The sequence below is a fragment of the Pyxicephalus adspersus genome, chromosome 8 (genome assembly GCF_032062135.1).
Source record: "Pyxicephalus adspersus chromosome 8, UCB_Pads_2.0, whole genome shotgun sequence".
NCBI lineage: Eukaryota > Metazoa > Chordata > Amphibia > Anura > Pyxicephalidae > Pyxicephalus > Pyxicephalus adspersus.
In genome coordinates this window covers 36,811,768-36,829,936 of record NC_092865.1, presented here as the reverse complement: position 1 = coordinate 36,829,936, position 18,169 = coordinate 36,811,768, and the positions used below count along the sequence as shown (strand labels likewise).

Sequence of the window (18,169 nt, the reverse complement as noted above, 5' to 3'; positions counted from 1 at the left end):
CAATATTTTTTTCCCCCTAACAACTAAGGATTAAAAACACATGACCATATACTGAATTAAACGTGAGGCTTGGAACGCAGGACGCGAGCCCCCAACAAAGCATTGACTATAGAACATTGATTCGGGAATGAGGCTTGGAACGCACTTTGGGACAAAACGTTATGACATAGAAGTGAGGCTTCAGACGCTGTAACGTGTTAAGAATAAAGGTTGGAACGCAATCTGGAAGTGCGGCTTGGAACGCAGAGCACTGACCCGGAAGAGAAGTTTAAAACGAGTAAGGTGTGAAACGCATGGCTCTGATCCGGAAGTAAGGTGTGAAACGCATGGCTCTGGTCAGGAAGTAAGATGTGAAACGCATGGCTCTGATCCGGAAGTAAAGTTTGAAACACATGGCTCTGGTCCGGAAGTAAGGTGTGAAACGCATGGCTCTGGTCCGGAAGTAAAGTTTGAAACGCATGGCTCTGGTCAGGAAGTAAGATGTGAAACGCATGGCTCTGGTCCGGAAGTGAGGCTTGAAACGCACGGAGGCTTGGAAGGAATAAGGAAGCAGAAATACAAGATCGGGGAAGAACAGAGAGATGGGAGAGGTGGAGTAGAGGTGATATGAACACCTTATATGAGGTACTGTAATGGCTGAATATTATAGCTGGGATAATAAAGTACACACACACTGGACATAACTGGTTTTCTGTTATAAAATAAAGGAGGCTGGGGACTGTTTTACAAACCTTCTGTTCAATTTGTGATTCAATATACTGCAAATAATAAAGATTGTAACATCTTTTTCTTTATTATTTTACAGGATATGAAGTGATCTTCCTATGCGATATGGTAATGTGATATTTAAATGATAATGTCTCTAATATTTTGCATGGTAGCAATCTTTGTGTTTTTATCATGAAGAAAAGAAGAAGGAACATTACCAAAATGCACCTCAGCTCCCCCGATGGAAAGGTGCCTGGCGCAGACTCTCCGGCTCCTTGTTCTGATTCCAGTCCATGGCCTGTGGACCCTCTTACTGTTACAAAATCTCTAGATCAGAGAAAAGCCCTAAGCTCGCTAAATTATAACAAAAACTTGCTGAAATATCTGAACGATGATCGCCAGCGCCAAGCATCCTTTTGTGATCTTGTCATTGTGGTGGAAGGGAAAGAGTTCCAGGTGCACAAAGTAGTGGTGGCCGTGGGCAGCAGTTATTTCCATGCTTGTCTAACTAAGAACCCGAACGTGGACGTGGTGACTTTAGAACATGTAAGTAGCTCAATATTCCAACACTTGCTTAATTTTCTGTACACATCAGAATTTTTGGTGCTGGAGACTGAAATAAGCCTGGTCTTGGAGGCTGCAAAGTTTTTGGACATAATTGATGCAGTTAAATTGCTGGCTGCTGAAAGTGACAATTTACCTCCTGCTGAAAAACAGCCGGATCCAGAAATAACAGATGAGCCTGTTAATAAAGCTGACAACGGTCACAGATGTCCTTTCTGCGAACGGAACTTTTGCTACAAAAAAACACTAGAGAATCATATAGACAAAGCCCACAAGTTGGATAAAACTGACGTTCCCAAGGACTCGGATTCATCCCCTAGAAAGTCAACGCGTAAAAGAAAAAGTCCTGAAAAATATGACGACCTGGAAGTTTTAGAGAGTGACAGTGGAGGATCAAGTAGTGATTTATGCAAAAATAGTCTGTATAGAACAGATTCTGAAGATTCAGACGGTGAGGTGCAGGAAGAAACTGATGCAGTGGAGGGCAATGAGCAGCCTGTGGAAGAGGAGGATGGGGAGGAAGTATCTGGTGAGGATCAGGGACAAAGCATTGGGGAACAAGAAGAATCTGAACAAAAACAGGAAAATTCTGTTACTTTTGGAAATTTCCCCGAAGGTCTTTCCCCAATCGTGTTACACATTAATAACAAGAAAACTTTAAAGTGCCCAAAATGTAACAAAACATTTAATCGTTTTGGTAAGTATATTGATTTTACTTTTATAAACACCTCTGTTATTGGGACTTTTGTAATTATCTTACATGGAGTACTGTGTAAGCTCTGTGTCCAGACAAAAAATGAGATGCAGAGTTAGGTTAGGTTCCTTCGGGCATTTTTTTTTTTTTTTTTTTACATTGGCACTGCTCTTACTAACCTTTGCTGACCCAAAGAGCTGAACAGCAGGGGATTTAGTAAGGCTCAGTGGTTTATATTAGGGTATTTGCAATATAAACAATGATTATACAAATAACGGTCTAATGACTTGGTAGTACATACATAAGTTTTTGTAAATAATTGTCCATATGTTGATCCTGAAAGGGTTATAAGGACATGGCGCTATACAGAAAGCAACTGCCAAGATTAATAAGGCGGTCAGGTGTAATAACGGTTAAACTGGATCCTGAGTCTCTATGTGTTTCACTGGTTTAGGCTTCCTCAAGAGATTTAGGGAGAACCAGTGAAGATTAGGTGTTTAAAATATCTGAATTGATAATTAAAGTCTGTGGACCAGCGGATTGTCAGGTTCCAGGCCGTTGATGACAAGTCTTTAGGTAACACCAGAAGGTTGGGAGGAGTGAAGGTGTCATCCCAGAGTCAGTAGCAAACATGTTGACACTGGGATGACCACTACACTCTTCCCAACAAAGTTACAGTATTATAACTGTTTAGGAATGAGGATTTTCATGGCCCTAAATGTCAATTTCTGACTGGCTTTTCAACAAAGTTACCTATATATGCAGTTTAAGTATTAGAGCTGCCTTTCATTTCCAGGCAAATACGAGACCCATACACGGGTACACACAGGAGAAAAGCCCTTTCAGTGTGACATCTGCAATTTGAGGTATTCCACCAAATCCAACTTAACCGTTCACCGAAAGAGGCACAACAATGAGACAGAAATTCCCAGAAAAGATCATAAGTGTCCATTCTGCAGCAAGCTACATGCAAGCAGGAAGACCCTTGTGAAACATGTCAAAAGGTAAATGTTTGTTCTCTGTATTTATTGCTGGTCTGCGCTTTGTGTTCATTGAAGGTACTTTGTGTTCATTGAAGGTACTATTTTGATATTAATTTAATGAATTATTTATGCAGACTAGGGATGTCCTAATCCAGTCTTTACTGTGGCCACACACACAAACACACTTGTATTTTGTATTTTTTTTGTATTTTCTAAGTGATCAAAAGGGATAAAATATGATACATTCATTGTTAGCGTTTACATACACTTTACCCTGGTTATATATCAATACCTCAATACATTTGTCCTCTGCTGTTAGCATGATATGATAATACAGCACTGACAGGTAAGCAGCATTCAAAGTGCTACACAGGTTTTGGCCAGGTAAGTTTAAAGCCAGACCTACATAGATTTGTAATTTAAGACATAGCCCATTTTCTCTCCAGCCTCTGCAAAGGCAACATACCTCTGTTCTGTGAAGTGCATTTCTACTATCTCCGGGGAGCACTTTACAGCTTCTTTTGGGTCATAAGTTATAGAACACATTTATTTAGTTTTGGCTGGGTCTGTATCAACTCTCAAATGATGATGTGCTTTGTCTATATATGAGAGATACAGGAAATTATAAGCTTGGATCAGAGTTTGACAACTCCAGGTAAGCATCAGTAAGGGAATTTTAGGGGCAGGTTAGTGGCTTTGTGTGTAACAAATATCCCTGGATGAGACACTGGACAGGTTGGTTGTGTTTTCTATTTGAACTTAGAAAATGTCATCTTTGGTCTAAAACATAGTCCAGTGTTTTTAATTTGAAAAAATTCTAACTCATAAACAGTATTCCATGACATTTCTGGGGTTCCAGCTTTCCCCCTTTTTAGTGCTGCAATAACCTTTGAAACACTGTTTTCATGTTGGAACTATTGGATCATGTTTTAGAATGAAGTTAGCACTTATCACATCAAACTGGATTGAAAGAAAGAAGACTTTTAAACTCCAGTTGAATAAAAGACACTAAAATCTCCACAGAGCTCCACACAGTCCACAATATTTGCATTTAGGGCCTCCTTACACAATTATGTAAATATTGTGCATCTAGCCATGCACTGGGATCACAATCTGTTCTACAGCCAATGTTTCCAAAGTATTAACTTTGGATTCCATATATGACCAAGCATTACCCCATATTTATATCTGTAGAATGAGTACTGTAACAAAAAAGGAATTCTGAAAATAATGACTGCTACAGTAATCTGTCCCAATACTATAGCGCAGAATCATTTTTTATGTTACCTGGTAGCGTTATTAAAAATGGTGATAACATTTATAGACCTATCATCACAGCCAGGAAAGTGCCCACACCCTGAATGTTATTATGTTTATTTTACTACGTGTACACTTGTTTAATAAATAGCAGAAACTGATAATTCTTGTTGTTCCTTATTACAGGTTCCATGCAGAAAATGCACAAGAATTTCTTGCAATTAAGAGAATAAAGAGTGATGGCTGGAAATGTGATGTAAGTCTTTGCCATAAACTGAACTGGAACTGAGTGTTATCATTTGTGTAAAATAGGATATTGGTAATTGAAAATCATAGACCAAGTACTAACACACAGCAACTAAATCCAAAGCATTAGTTTCTAACTTGAGGAGGCTTAAAAATATAATCCCTGTAAGGATGAGCTGCTTGTAAAACTGGAAACCAATAAGTGCCAAAAAAGCCAGTTGGCCTTTTGGACTGTATATAAAGTTTTGTAATGAATCCGTAAAATCTATCAATGGGATTTTTTTCTGACTTGCACTGAATCATAGCTAAATCCAAGCACAAAACATATAATCTATTACAGCTAACCAATCTGTAGATTTGGTGGCTGCATTAGCTTTTAATAATAATTTTGTCCCTTAACTTTTACCTGTTTATCCTGCCAGTAACATTATCCCTTTTCTAGGGTGATTACACATAACTCTATCAATGGTGTAACAGTGCCGTCATCCAAGATTGTTTTCGTTATTTGGGCTACAAACACCTTTCCTTCTTCTCTTCTGTTGGTAGGGGGGTGGTCTGTACTTCAGCAGGTGGCACGATTAGGAATCTTCATTAATATGTTTTTTAAGTTATGTTTTTATTTTGTTAACTAATATTATTGATCATCTCATAACAATACAAATGTACTGCTTTGCTTAACCTGTATGTGTCACTTATTTCTTAGATCTGTAATAAATCTTTTACACGACGACCACACTTAGAGGAACACATGATCCTGCATTCACAAGACAAGCCATTTAAGTGCACTTATTGTGATGAAAAGTTTAAGTCTCGCTTTAAAAGACTAAGGCATCAGGAAAAGTATCATTTGGGTATTGTTATTTGTTTTATTATTGTTAATATTACATTTATAATAGAACATTTATATACAGTTAGGTCCATAAATATTTGGACAGAGACAACTTTTTTGGAATTTTGGTTCTGTACATTACCACAATTAACTGTAAATAAAACAACTCAGATGCAGTTGAACTGCAGACTTTCAGCTTTAATTCAGTGGGTTAAACAAAAAGATTGCATAAAAATGTGAGGAACTAAACCCCTTTTTTTTTGTTTACACAATCACTTCATTTTAGGAGCTCAAAAGTAATTTGACAAATTAAAAAGCTGAAAATAAAATGTTTATTTCTAATACGCTACGTAATATGTTGGCGCTATATAAATCCTGTTTAATAATAATAATAATAATAATAATAATAAATACTTGGTTGAAAACCCTTTGCTAGCGATGACAGCCTGTAGTCTTTACTGCAGCGGCTTTCAGTTGCTGTTTGTTTGTGGGCCTTTCTGTCCGAAGTTTAGTCTTCAACAAGTGAAATGCATGCTCAATTGGGTTCAGATCAGGTGACTGACTTGGCCATTCAAGAATATTCCACTTCTTTGCTTTAATAAACTCCTGGGTTGCTTTGGCTGTGTGTTTTGGCTCATTGTCCATCTGTATTATGAAATGCCTCCCAATCAATGTGACTGCATGTAGCTGGATTTGAGCAGACAGTATGTCTCTGAAAACCTCAGAATTCATTCGGCTGCTTCTGTCCTGTGTCACATCATGGATAAACACTAGTGTACCAGTGCCACTGGCAGCCATGCACGCCCAAGCCATCACACTGCCTCCGCCATGTTTTACAGATGATGTGGTATGCTTTGGATCATGAGCTGTTCCACACCTTTGCGATACTTTTTTCTTGCCATCATTCTGGTAAAGGTTGATCTTGGTTTCATCTGTCCAAAGAATGTTTTTCCAGAACTGTGCTCGGTTTTTTATATGTTTTTTTTTATTTTTTTTAGCAAAGTCCAATCTAGCTTTTCTATTCTTGAGGCTTATGAGTGGCTTGCACCTTGCAGTGCAACCTCTGTATTTACTTTCATGCAGTCTTCTCTTTATGGTAGACTTGGATATTGATATGCCTACTTCCTGGAGAGTGTTGTTCACTTGGTTGGCTGTTGCGAAGGGGTTTCTCTTCACCATGGAAATTATTCTGCGATCATTCACCACTGTTGTCTTCCGTGGACGTACAGGTCTTTTGGCGTTGCTGAGTTCACCAGTGCTTTGTTTCTTTTCCATGATGAACCAAACTTTAGATTTTGCCACTCCTAATATTGTAGCAATTTCTCAGATGGGTTTTTTTGTTTTTGCAGCTTAAGGATGGCTTGTTTCACCGGCATGGAGAGATCCTTTGACCGCATGTTGTCTGTCCACAGCAAAATCTTCCACATAGAAGCACCTCAAATCAACTCCAGGCCTTTTATCTGCTTAATTAATAATGGCATAACAAAGGAAATGCCCACACCAGCCCATGAAATAGCCTTTGAGTCAATTGTCCAGTTAATTTTTAGCCCCTGAAATGAAGTGATTGTGTAAAAAAAAAAAATTAAAATTAATTGTGGTAATGTACAAAACTAAAATTAGAAAAACGTTGTCTCTGTAAAAATATTTATGGACCTAACTGTGTGTATATATATATATATATATATATATATATATTTATATTTATATACACACACACCTATGTACTGGTAATTAAAATTGGAGGGATGCTCTCAGCATCTCAGCAGATTTTTCTTGATTTATAGTCAGTGAGGTTAATCAGGGACCTTGACCTAGTGTGCTGCTGTCTTTATAAATCCTTTGCTACAGAGATGTTGAAGCAGGTGATTTCCCAGTGATTTATATTATAGACTAGACCAGCGGTCTCACACTGGTGGTCGGCGAGAAAATTTGGGGTTTCCGTGGCTCTGGCCTGTGCACCTCAGGAGAAGGACCCCGCTGGGAAGATGCACCGGCCAGAGCCGCGGACCACCTTCCCCTAAACAGTTCCCAGGTTCAGGGAGGTGGGCGGGCTGTGTCCCTGCACACAACCCTCCCACTCTCCCATTGCAGGCTCAGAGTGGGCAGGGTTATGTCATAATGACGTCACTCCGGGGGAGGTTTCTGCCCCTTTAAGTGAGACCTGGCTCCCCGCGCATGCATGGTCGGGAGCTGGTGATTTTAGTGGTCTGTGGAACCGAAAAGGTTGGCAACCACTGGACTAGACAATACATAGGCATTATTGGGAGCAGGCTTCCGTCCAAATTCCACTATGAGCAGCTTTGCTACAGAAGTGCTCAACTCTTTCTAGCATAATTCAGAAACCCATTTCTCTCTGTGGTTTGCAAAGACAGTGCTGAGAATACTTAGGGCTTGGGGAGCCATGATTTGGCAGGGGTTCCATTGGCGTTAAACATGCATATAGTTTTTTTGTGATGCTACAGTCTAAAGTTATGTTACGGAGTGATTTGCTTTTCCTTAAAACTTTGTCATATTTTTTCTTTTTTCACTAATGATGACTTTGGTATATTATAATTAAACTTTTACATCTGTAATAACAACTATATATCACCATTTTTCAGTAACCAGTAAATGTTTAGCTTGCGCATAGGACTTTAAAAGCTAATCCCTAATGAAATTCTGAAATGATTGTTACAAATATGTAAAGATCAGTTTGTCGTGGATAAAATATTTTATGTGTATTTATTTTTTTCAAGGGCCCTTTCCCTGTGACATCTGTGGACGTCAGTTTAATGACTCTGGAAACTTGAGGCGCCATATTGAGTATACACATTGTGGAAAGAGGAAATACAGCTGCTTTATCTGTGGAAAATCAGTAAGAGAAAGGTAAAGTGGAGAAAAACTTTCCTCCAGTAATCCAGCCAGGTTTAGTAGACTGTACAAATGTTATAGCACGTATATAGCAAAGCTATATCACTGTTGGCTCAACTTAGCTGGTTAATGAAAGAAAAGTCCATGATAAAACCTTAAAATTAAATTTCCCAGTGAGAAGCATAAACTCTTTCATTTTTGCCCCTGCTTGTTCAGTATTTAAACTGTCTGCTGTTACTATAGATGTCATTGTCATGTGTAATCCAGTTGAGCTATTTATGCATTTGTGTATTTGTTTTTTAAGGACCACATTAAAAGAACATCTTAGAATTCACAGTGGGGAAAAGCCACACCTCTGCAGTATTTGTGGGCAGAATTTCCGCCACGGTAGCTCATACAGGTAAGTAAATAATTTATTAATAGAAGTTTTTTTAATTACAGAAAAAAAATTAGATTTAACTAAAAATAGTGCAAATTTTAAAACAAATTATTAATAACAAAAATGAAGAGCAAGCCAGTGTGTATACTTTGTGCCATAAAGTCATATTTGCATTTCTGTGCTATTTTTTTTTTTTTTTTACTGAATCATGATGACTGACAGCATTTTTTTCTCCTGAGTTAAGCTACGTACACACTTCCAATTTTTATCGTTGGTAAACGAACTACGAACGATCCTGCACGATATCTGCGAACGATCGTATGGCACCGATCCTGTACATACAGATAACAACACGATCGTTCAAAGATATTGTACACACGATAGATGCGATCGTTTGAACGATACAGGAAGTGACGTGCACCACAGGAAGTGAGCGAACGTTCGTTCACCGCGCATGCTCAGACCATGGACAATCAATGAACGACCATACACACGATAGATGGTCAACGATCGTCGTCCAATCGGATCCGCCGGTCCGGTCGTTCATTTCCAATGACTATCCTCGTTCGTCGGCGTCGTTGGTTACTTTTTTACGAACGATTTTTGGCCAATTGGTCGTTCGTCGTTCGTTCGTCGTTCATTTCCAACGATAAAAATTGGAAGTGTGTACGCAGCTTAAGTCTTTTTTTCTCATACTGAGGAGTGGTTAAGTTCAAGGGCTTATTCACACCTGTGCGTCCTGTTTTTGTGTTATGTCAAATTTAAGGCATTCATTTTCACCACACACAGGTGTGAACAGGCCCCAAACAAGTTTTCTTTTACAGTAAAGTTCTGTGTTCATAGACTTTTGTTCTTTTTCAGATTTTGCATATTCAAACAAGGAAATGCAAAACTGTCAGAAGGTGAACTGCAGGTCAAATGTACCTCTTGATATAAATGAGATAAAAAGCTTGTCAAACTGATGTCAAAGCATGGTGTATATATAGTGGACCCTAATAATGCTGCCCCTAGGACCTAGACCCCTTGGGTGACATACCAATGGGTTGAGTAATGCTAAGTGCCTATCAATATAGAACAGCTGCACCACCTAGTGGCAGAGAAGACATATTGTGGAAAACATTGTCAGGACGAGTGGTGTAAAGCTACCTTTTTTAATACATTTTTAATGAGGATAGACTAGGAATGATTTGAAACCCTTATTAAGGTTGTATAATTAAAATTAGTAATAATTTTATTGTTTGAGTTTTTAATGTCTTTGTCCTAGTGACCACTGTCATCTGAACAAATAATTAATTTTATGGTTGTAATCATGATACACTTTACTGGTTTACACTTTACTACACCCAAAAAACATATTTAACTAACTGGTACAATACACAAGGCAACATTTGTTATAGATTTTGCGGACAGCATGGTGGCTCAGAGGTTAGCAGCGCTAGGTTCAAATTTTGGCCAGGACACTATCTGCATGGAGTTTTCAGGTTCTCCCTATTTGTGCGTGGGTGTCCTCCAGGTACTCAGGATTCCTCCCAAATTCTGAAAACATGCAGTTGGGTTAATTGGCTTCCTCCCAAAACTGACCTTAGAATGTGATAATGACATATAACAATGGTAGGGAAATTAGATTATGAGCCCCTCTGATGGACAGCTAGTGACATGACTATGGACTTTGTAAAACACTGCAAAATATGTTGGTGCTATATAAATACTGTATATTAATATTAAGAAATGATGATGTAATAAAAAAATGGCCCTTTATATCTCAGATTACATATTCGTGTTCATCATGATGACAAGCGTTATGAGTGTGAGGACTGTGGGAAGACCTTTATTCGACATGATCATCTCACTAAACACAAAAAAATACATTCTGGTAAGTTAGTTTTAATTTGTTGTTTTCATTTTCATAAGTTAGTTTGGTTGAATGTGCAGTGATTTTGCAGCATGGAGCCTTTCCATTCATGCTAATAAAAAATAGCTTGGGTATACAAAATGTGAATAACATGCATACTGTGTTGTCCTGTGCTTGTATCTGTGCATCAAAATTTACTGTTTGCACATGTTTTTTAAGATGAAAATTGAATATTGTTTACATTTTTCTCAGCACCTTGTATAGTAAACATAACAATTTTTTATGTTCTATAAGAAGAAAGTTCTAACAGCAGGAAAACACCATACTTTTGTTAATACATGTGGGATAAAAAGATATTGGCAAGGAAAACTCCATACAACAATAGCTGTTTTCTCTGACAAGGGAAGTGTGAATTATTCCTTCCTAGAAGGATATTAAATGTTTCTATACAGTAACTGTGGTAAAGAGAACCTGTTACCTTGCCCACTCAGGACAAGTTCTCTATAAATCCTATTCTGTCCCTGACCCGGTTTTATCTACCTTCTTAACATTCCTCCAGCTGGTTTTACCATTCATTGCACCCATCAAAATATACCCAGTGTCTCAGCTTACAGGCAATGATAAGGTCACTAAGGGTCACATAAGGAGCACTTCGTCCTGGGAGGACGTCACATACCTGAGTGTTTTACTGTGGTGCAGGATGGCCCTGCAGGTGAATTTAAGTAAAAGGGGGTAGTGGGGAGGGTTAAAGAAACTTTGTGATTTTTACATTAAATGGGCAGAGTGACAGGGTCTATAAGTTGAGAACCTTTATTTTTCCACTTATTTATGTTTAGCATTCATCTACAAAACATATGTTTTTTTATATTAAATACATAACAAAACATAAAACATCAAACACAAACAAATACCACAAACATAAAACACTAACTTTTGGGCATTCATTATAGAAATGTTTTTTTAAGGTGAAAAAGCCCATCAGTGTGAAGAATGTGGAAAATGTTTTGGCCGCCGTGACCATCTGACTGTACATTACAAGAGCGTTCATTTAGGGGAGAAGATTTGGCAGAAGTAAGTGGCTTTGTTTTGTAAGTCCATGCAAAGTACCAGTTTAAAATGTATTATTATTTAATATGAAGCAAAAGAAAACATTTGGTCTGATTTGGTAAAATGCATTTTATATTTATAGACTTTACAAAAAGTAATAAAATATCTACAGTCCATGATTTATTCTACAGCCCAAAGGTCCAGTTAAGGACCTAAGACCTTTTCCCAGATATTTAACAATGGAGTTTCATTCCAACCCACTGAAATCAAAGTTCTCAATGGCAGGACAATGTGCAGAGACAACCATGATGCTTTCCCAGCACAGCACACTGGATACAGTTTAGAGGCTTAAGTTAGGGAAATATCTAGTGCGGTGCAAATTGTTTTTTGTTTTTTTTAGGATTTCATTGTGCATTTTTGATAATATTTCCTATTTCTTCCTTAATAAAACATAAGGGAATAAAAATATATCCAAATCTGTTATTAATTTATCCCCACTTTGTACCAAAAGAAGAAAAAAAAAGCAGAATTTAAAATGTTTGGGTACCCTTCAGAAGCTATTTGTTATAATTAGGAAAACACTATATCAGGGGTCAGCAACCTTTACTATCAAAAGAGCCTATTTACCTCCTCTTCCACTAAAGAAAAATAGTCTGGAGCCGCAAAACATACCACAGTTTATAAACTTTTAAAAGTTTTAATATTTTTTTAATTTTACCTGTTACAACAAGTGTGCATGTGTAGGCCTACTTTGAAATAAATTAAACACTGAACTATGCCCCTAAAAGCCTCCAGCTTCTAACGTATCATCCTGTTACATTAGAAGCTGGAGGGCAGAGTTCTTTATGTTCTGACGATGCCTTAGCGATGAAATTGTAAGGGGTGTTAGCCACAGGTGTCCCTCATTTGCAGCTTTAATTTTGTTCACCTGTACCCCCCAATCTTGAGTAATTGGGGTTCAGGTGCTAGAAGCCTCCAGCAATGTGTAACAGGGAAGATTATTTTGATGGGCAGAGTTCTTTATTTTCTGACGATGCCTTAGCGATTCAATTGTAGGTGGTGTTAGCCGTAAGTGTCCCCCACTTGCACCTCTATTTTGGTCACCTGTACCGCCTCCCCCCCGTTCCAGAGAAATTGGGGTTCAGATGCTAGATGCTTCCAGCAATGTGTAACGGTAGATTTTTTTGATAGGCAGAGTTTTTATGAATTTTTAGGAGGTGTTAGCCACAGGTGTCCCCCACTTGCACCTCTAATTTTGTTCACCTGTACCCCCTTCCTGTTCCAGAGAAATTGGGGTTCAGGTGCCTCCAGCAATGTGTAACAGTAAATTTTTTTGATGGGCAGAGTTCTTTATGTTCTGATGATAGCCTAACAATAACATTTTAGGGGGTGTTAGTCACAGGTGTCCCCCACTTGCACCTCAAATTTTTTTCACCTGTACCCCTGTTTCCAGATAAATTGGGGTTTAGGTGCTAGAAGCGTCCAACAATGTGTAACAGGGTAGGGGTTTTTGATGGGTGGAGTTTTTAGGAGGTGTTAGCCACAGGTGTCCCCCACTTGCACCTACATTTTTGGTTTTGTACATCTCCCCATTCCAGAGTAATTGGGGTTCAAAGGAGGGGGATGTCATTGTACACAACCATTTGTACACGCCCCGTGGTAGATTTATTTCACTGGTAGATTTTTTTCATTAGAACACCGGATAGGGAATCCCCCTCCTCCGCAGTGTCTTGGGAGGAAGGGGATCCCCCATCAGAGATCTCCCCTCGGCAGCCGAAGGGAGCCACAACAAGGAGGCTGAAGAGCCGCAGGTTGCAGACCCCTGCACTATATGGGTCATAAGGTGGGCAAATAAAGGAGAAGAAACTCAAGAGGCTAAAATTTTCTCCTGTGTCCTCAGGACCTGGTTTATCCTGTGTTCTGACAGAAATTGGTTCTCAGAATTTGAACTGCTAAATGTGTCGTAATTTAGGTCAATGACCCATGAACAGCTGGTCCCAGTCAATGAAAAATTTAAACCACCGTTGTATTCTAGCCATTAGGGTTAGTTAAGTCCTAATGTAATTTGGTTGTTGCAAATATATCATTTTATCAGATGAGATATAAATAGGCATATTATGAATTTAAATCATGATGGCGTGGGTAGTATTTACACAGAGATACTGGGTCTGATTAAATAAAGCTCCCCAAGGCTGGAGAGGATACACTTTCATCTGTGAAGCTGGGTGATCCAGCAATCCTGGAATGGATTTCTTAAAATAAATTTGCTATTTGTTTTCAAATGTTTTGAATCCTGGACCAGATCCATTTGAGGTTTGCTGGATCACCCAGCTTCACAGATGAAAGTGTATCCTCTCCAGCTTTAATAAATCAGGCCCATTATGTCTGTGTATGGTACCACATCCCTTAATCATGTAACAACACTATATAAATCTGTGGGACTTTTAAGTTATAATGTAAAAGCAAAATCAATCACTTTAACAAGACATAATTAAAACAGTAAAAACACATAGTATGTAGATCGTGCAATGTCAAACAATCCTTTCATCAACTGTTTTACAAAAAAATGTATGTGTTCCTCAACGCGTTTTGCTAGTATAGCTTCTTCAGGAAAAACACCAATGGTAGTACAGTATAGGCAGCAAACTTAACAATGTAAATTTCAACAACCCATTTAGACAGGGAAATAACTTCAGTGGTAAAGGATTGCCAGGCAGGTGGAGTCAAACTCCATATGTCCATAAACAATCTCTCACTGGATTATAGCCTGGCCTAGCACAGTGATCTTATTCCATTGGAGCCTGCAGAGTAGTGATAATTACAACCTAATCTAATTTGGTTGCTGCTAATATAAAATTTGAAACATTGAGATAAAAATAAATAAGCATTATATGAAATGAAATCCTGACTGGGTGGGTAGTACATTTGACAACCCATCTTCTTATCAAGACAAGGAGCTGTGTTGAGTGGCTGGACCAGAGTCTTGTAACATGGAACTAAGAAACTGAGGAGCTTGTGGAAGCAAAAAATGCCAAGGCTGACTAATAAAATGTTGGTGATTTTACCTTTTTATTTGCTCCTACTAGACTTGTATGAGGTGTATTTCTGTCTATGCATGTATAAAGCAAAAACAGATCATGTTTTTTAATGTTGTAGGTACAAGGCAACATTTCATCAGTGTGAAGTATGTAAAAAAGTCTTTAAAGGGAAATCAAGCTTGGAAATGCATTTCAGAACTCACTCTGGTAATATTTATTTACATTCTTAGCAAATCTTTAAAGTGTGATTTAGAATAAGTGCGATTATTTCTACTATACTATTCCTCCTTCATAGTGATGTTTTGCTGGCCTATATGATGAGGCAATGTATGTTAAATGGCTATGGAATAGATTGGTGCTAACGCTGGGATTGAATTGCCTAGCATTATTGTAAATGCCCCAATTTTTTATAGTGCATAAGAACATGTATGTGCTCTCTCTGATGACCATACATCATGCAGAGTTGGTCAGTGTGGCCAGCGTGTATTGTATAGCTAGAGGAATGGCATGGCTACTTTTATTGAGGGAAATTATATTTCTAGTTCCAGAATCTAATTTCAGACTGAATTTTTGTAACTTTTTGTTCTGTTTTATTTAAATGTAAGCAATATAGATACAGACAGTATTCTTGTAAACAAGATATAAACTTCAGTATAAGTAAGTAGTTTTGTCCTTGACAGGTGAAAAGCCATATAAATGTCAGATCTGCAATCAAGCTTTTCGGATTAAGAAGACACTAACTAAACACATGGTCATACATTCAGATGCCCGTCCATTCAACTGCCAGCTTTGCAGTGCAGCTTTTAAACGCAAGGACAAGCTCAAGTACCACATTGACCATGTTCATAGTTTAAAGACTGAGGAAGAGGGTACAAACGAAGAGACCAAATTCTACCCAGCTGCTTCACAGGGCTCCGAGTCTGATATCTGTGTACCTCTAACCCTGGTACCTGTTGAGATTGCTGAAAGTGAAGCTGAATTAGACACCCATGCTGGCTCTTCTGTACTGCCACATGATGCAGAATACCAGCGTCCCTCTGACTTAGGCTTCTTGGAAAAGTACACTCTTACACCACAGCCAGCAACCCTTTTACATCCAGTCAGACCTGAGCAAATAATTGAGAATCGGGAACACTCTTACTTGGGGACGGTGCTTGGCCTAGAGTCACAGCCTCCTGTGCAGACTGTTTCCAGCAGTGATCACCCTTGAAAAAGACATTCCACAGATATTATTCTGTGGCAGTTGCTGCTTTTAGAAGGGTTTTGGGCAGGCACCACCCTTAGCAGTCATTTGTCTGTTTCTGTAGACTACCTGCTCTGTTCTACACCACCCACAAACATCACTGTGCTGCGTTACATTAGATCCACCATGATACAATGGCAATACAATTAGCAAATGTATTTAAAAAAAAAAAAAAAAAACAGGTTTGCTGGGTCTCCCAGGTTCACTGATAAAAGTGTATCCCCTCCAGCCTTGGAGAGCTTTAACAAACCAATCCAATTGTGTGCAAACTATTAGTCGGGATCTTGCAGCAGTGTAATAGTGAAAAGAAAAAAAAATTGCATTAGCAGAGGCAATCAGTAATACTCTAGCTGTCAATTGTCTAGTTCATGATTTGAATAGAAAAACATTTTCCTGTTATGTGTAAATCTGCCTGTTGTGCTTTTAAATGGTTTATCTTTGGAGTAACTTTATAGAAATCTACCAGGATATACAAGCAGAAGCTGCTACTATAAATGTGTCACTGGTAATGAGGTTGTGGTGCAGTTACTGTTTTCTCACACCCTTGGGTAAGACACTACATGCCCTTAAAGTATAAATGGGGACAGCAGTGATGTAAGATGTTGACACCATGAGTAAACCAGCTCTCATTGGTTCACTTTTTAAGAACCAGGGCAGTGGTGCAGGGGTCCAAGCTGGGACCTGTATGAGAATGCCTGAACAAAGCCTGTTTAGTTACTGATACAGAAAGGTCAGTTTACTAAAGAAGTAGAAACTATTCACTTAGCAAGGTAAATATATGTAAATCAGGTGAATCAGTGATCACTTTGTCATGTTCCCAGTCATTTACAAAAATAAGAGGATTGAAGGATATAGTGCAGGTCATTTTATCTTAACTGTGGTTATTTTGCCGTCTGAAGGATTTAGAAGGCTAGGTACAAAGAAGCCTAACTCCCATATACTAGAGGCAACCCCTTTTTTTTCTGTCAAGGAAAAAGGACGTAAGTCTCCTGACTTGGACTTTTAGTTTGTTTATGCTGTTTTTTTTTCTGTTTAAAATATGATAATTTTCCTATCTTTCCAAAACCAGACCATTGTTAAGATATTGCTCTTCATTGTTTGGACATATTGAGTATCTGAACGTCACAGCTCCCTTCTGCTTGACATACTTTTTTTATACCCTATGCTCATGCTTCTAAGCATCATGCTCCTGTTTTGAATGCCATTTCTAAATGGATTTCACAGACTTTTGTTCACTTTACAGTTCATTCTACTAGAGCTGTGAGTTTGCCCTAAACCTTTCACCATCAAGCTTCATTATCTCAGGTTTGTAAGCCGCTCCTACTAGTGTTAGTGTTTTGCTTTTTTATAGACTGAGCTGCCCCTAGTGGATAGGGTGGGTTAGTACACCCACACTGACTGTCCTTGGCCTGTGATTCTTTTGTACCCCATGTCCTAATCTTGCAGGTGACAATGAAACCCAAAAAACAGGATCTAGTGATCGGCGTTGTTTCTATTAATAAATGAAAAGATTTTATGGTAAGTAATCATCATTTTTACTGTCTCATTATTGATAAATTAAAGTGAGCTCCATATCATCTTTTTTATTAGGCAAAATAATGTTTACTGAGTAAACAGTCTTTATTTCTTTAGTAATGCAACAGCGGTATGTACATACATTGTTTTACTGGCTGCATGCTTGTCCCAAGTCAGTGATGTGCCTATCTTCTTTCACTACGATCCAGGATAGCAGCCATTGGGGCCCTCAAATTTCATATAGACAATTTACCCAGAAAACTTTTTTTGGGTGTCCTTGAATGTACAGCAATAATTAAGTAAATATTAAAAAAAGAGATTGCCTTCCCTGCTCCAAAGATTTAAAATGAAACCATTTTATAGAGTTTTAGTTACGCCAAAAAAGATTCATTTTAATCACTCTAGTGTTCTACTTATAAATCATTGGTCTACTGATTTGGCTGTATTTTCATTCAGATGCCTTCAGTTTCTTATTCGGTTAATGGGGAATGGAACCAATCTGATTAAAGAAAACAGCCAAATTGTGGCTGAAATTAGTTTACAAATAGACCGCTAAGTGTTTTATCCACAACAAAACTGAAAAGGACATCCATAGAACGAGAACACTAATTGTAGCCATTATTATTAGTTGAGATTTTTAATGTGTGGTCCAAGTTTTAAGCAAAAAGAGTAAATACTGCAATAAACAGTAAGATTCATTTATCAAAATATTCAAATATATATTTTATGGATTATTTGCATGGTCATTTCCATGAAATTAGACTTTTATGTCAAAATCTGTAAAAGGATTATAAAGTGCTTTTGGAAACTTATTGGAATTAAAGTGCTGATTTTTTTCTTATGTGCTGCGAGTTTACGTAATAATGAAAGAAAATATGTTTATTAGGTTATTGTGATATTCATTGATTCTGAATAAAGCACTTATATTTATTCTCTACTCTGTTGTGTCATCATTATAATGTAT

General features: G+C 38.0%; 1 protein-coding gene across 1 annotated transcript; it reads left to right on the top strand.

Annotated features, from left to right (window-relative positions):
• The first annotated feature begins 147 nt into the window (after positions 1 to 147).
• ZBTB41 (zinc finger and BTB domain containing 41) lies at positions 148 to 18,142 on the top strand. Its single transcript, XM_072420038.1, has 11 exons — positions 148 to 624; positions 806 to 1,969; positions 2,763 to 2,970; positions 4,393 to 4,462; positions 5,156 to 5,303; positions 8,017 to 8,146; positions 8,436 to 8,531; positions 10,277 to 10,383; positions 11,328 to 11,433; positions 14,566 to 14,654; positions 15,128 to 18,142. The coding sequence occupies exons 2-11, from the start codon at positions 901 to 903 to the stop codon at positions 15,655 to 15,657; spliced, it is 2,553 nt and encodes an 850-aa protein (XP_072276139.1). The 5' UTR covers positions 148 to 624; positions 806 to 900; the 3' UTR covers positions 15,658 to 18,142.
• Positions 18,143 to 18,169: the final 27 nt, after the last annotated feature.

What these genes read in the sequence shown, in the direction of transcription:
- ZBTB41 (XM_072420038.1), top strand. Translation starts at nt 901, where the DNA reads ATGAAGAAAAGAAGAAGGAACATTACCAAAATGCACCTCAGCTCCCCC. An exon ending in GGAAAATCAGTAAGAGAAAG is followed by an intron (nt 8,147 to 8,435) that starts GTAAAGTGGAGA and finishes TTGTTTTTTAAG; the next exon opens with GACCACATTAAAAGAACATC. An exon ending in GGGGAGAAGATTTGGCAGAA is followed by an intron (nt 11,434 to 14,565) that starts GTAAGTGGCTTT and finishes TTAATGTTGTAG; the next exon opens with GTACAAGGCAACATTTCATC.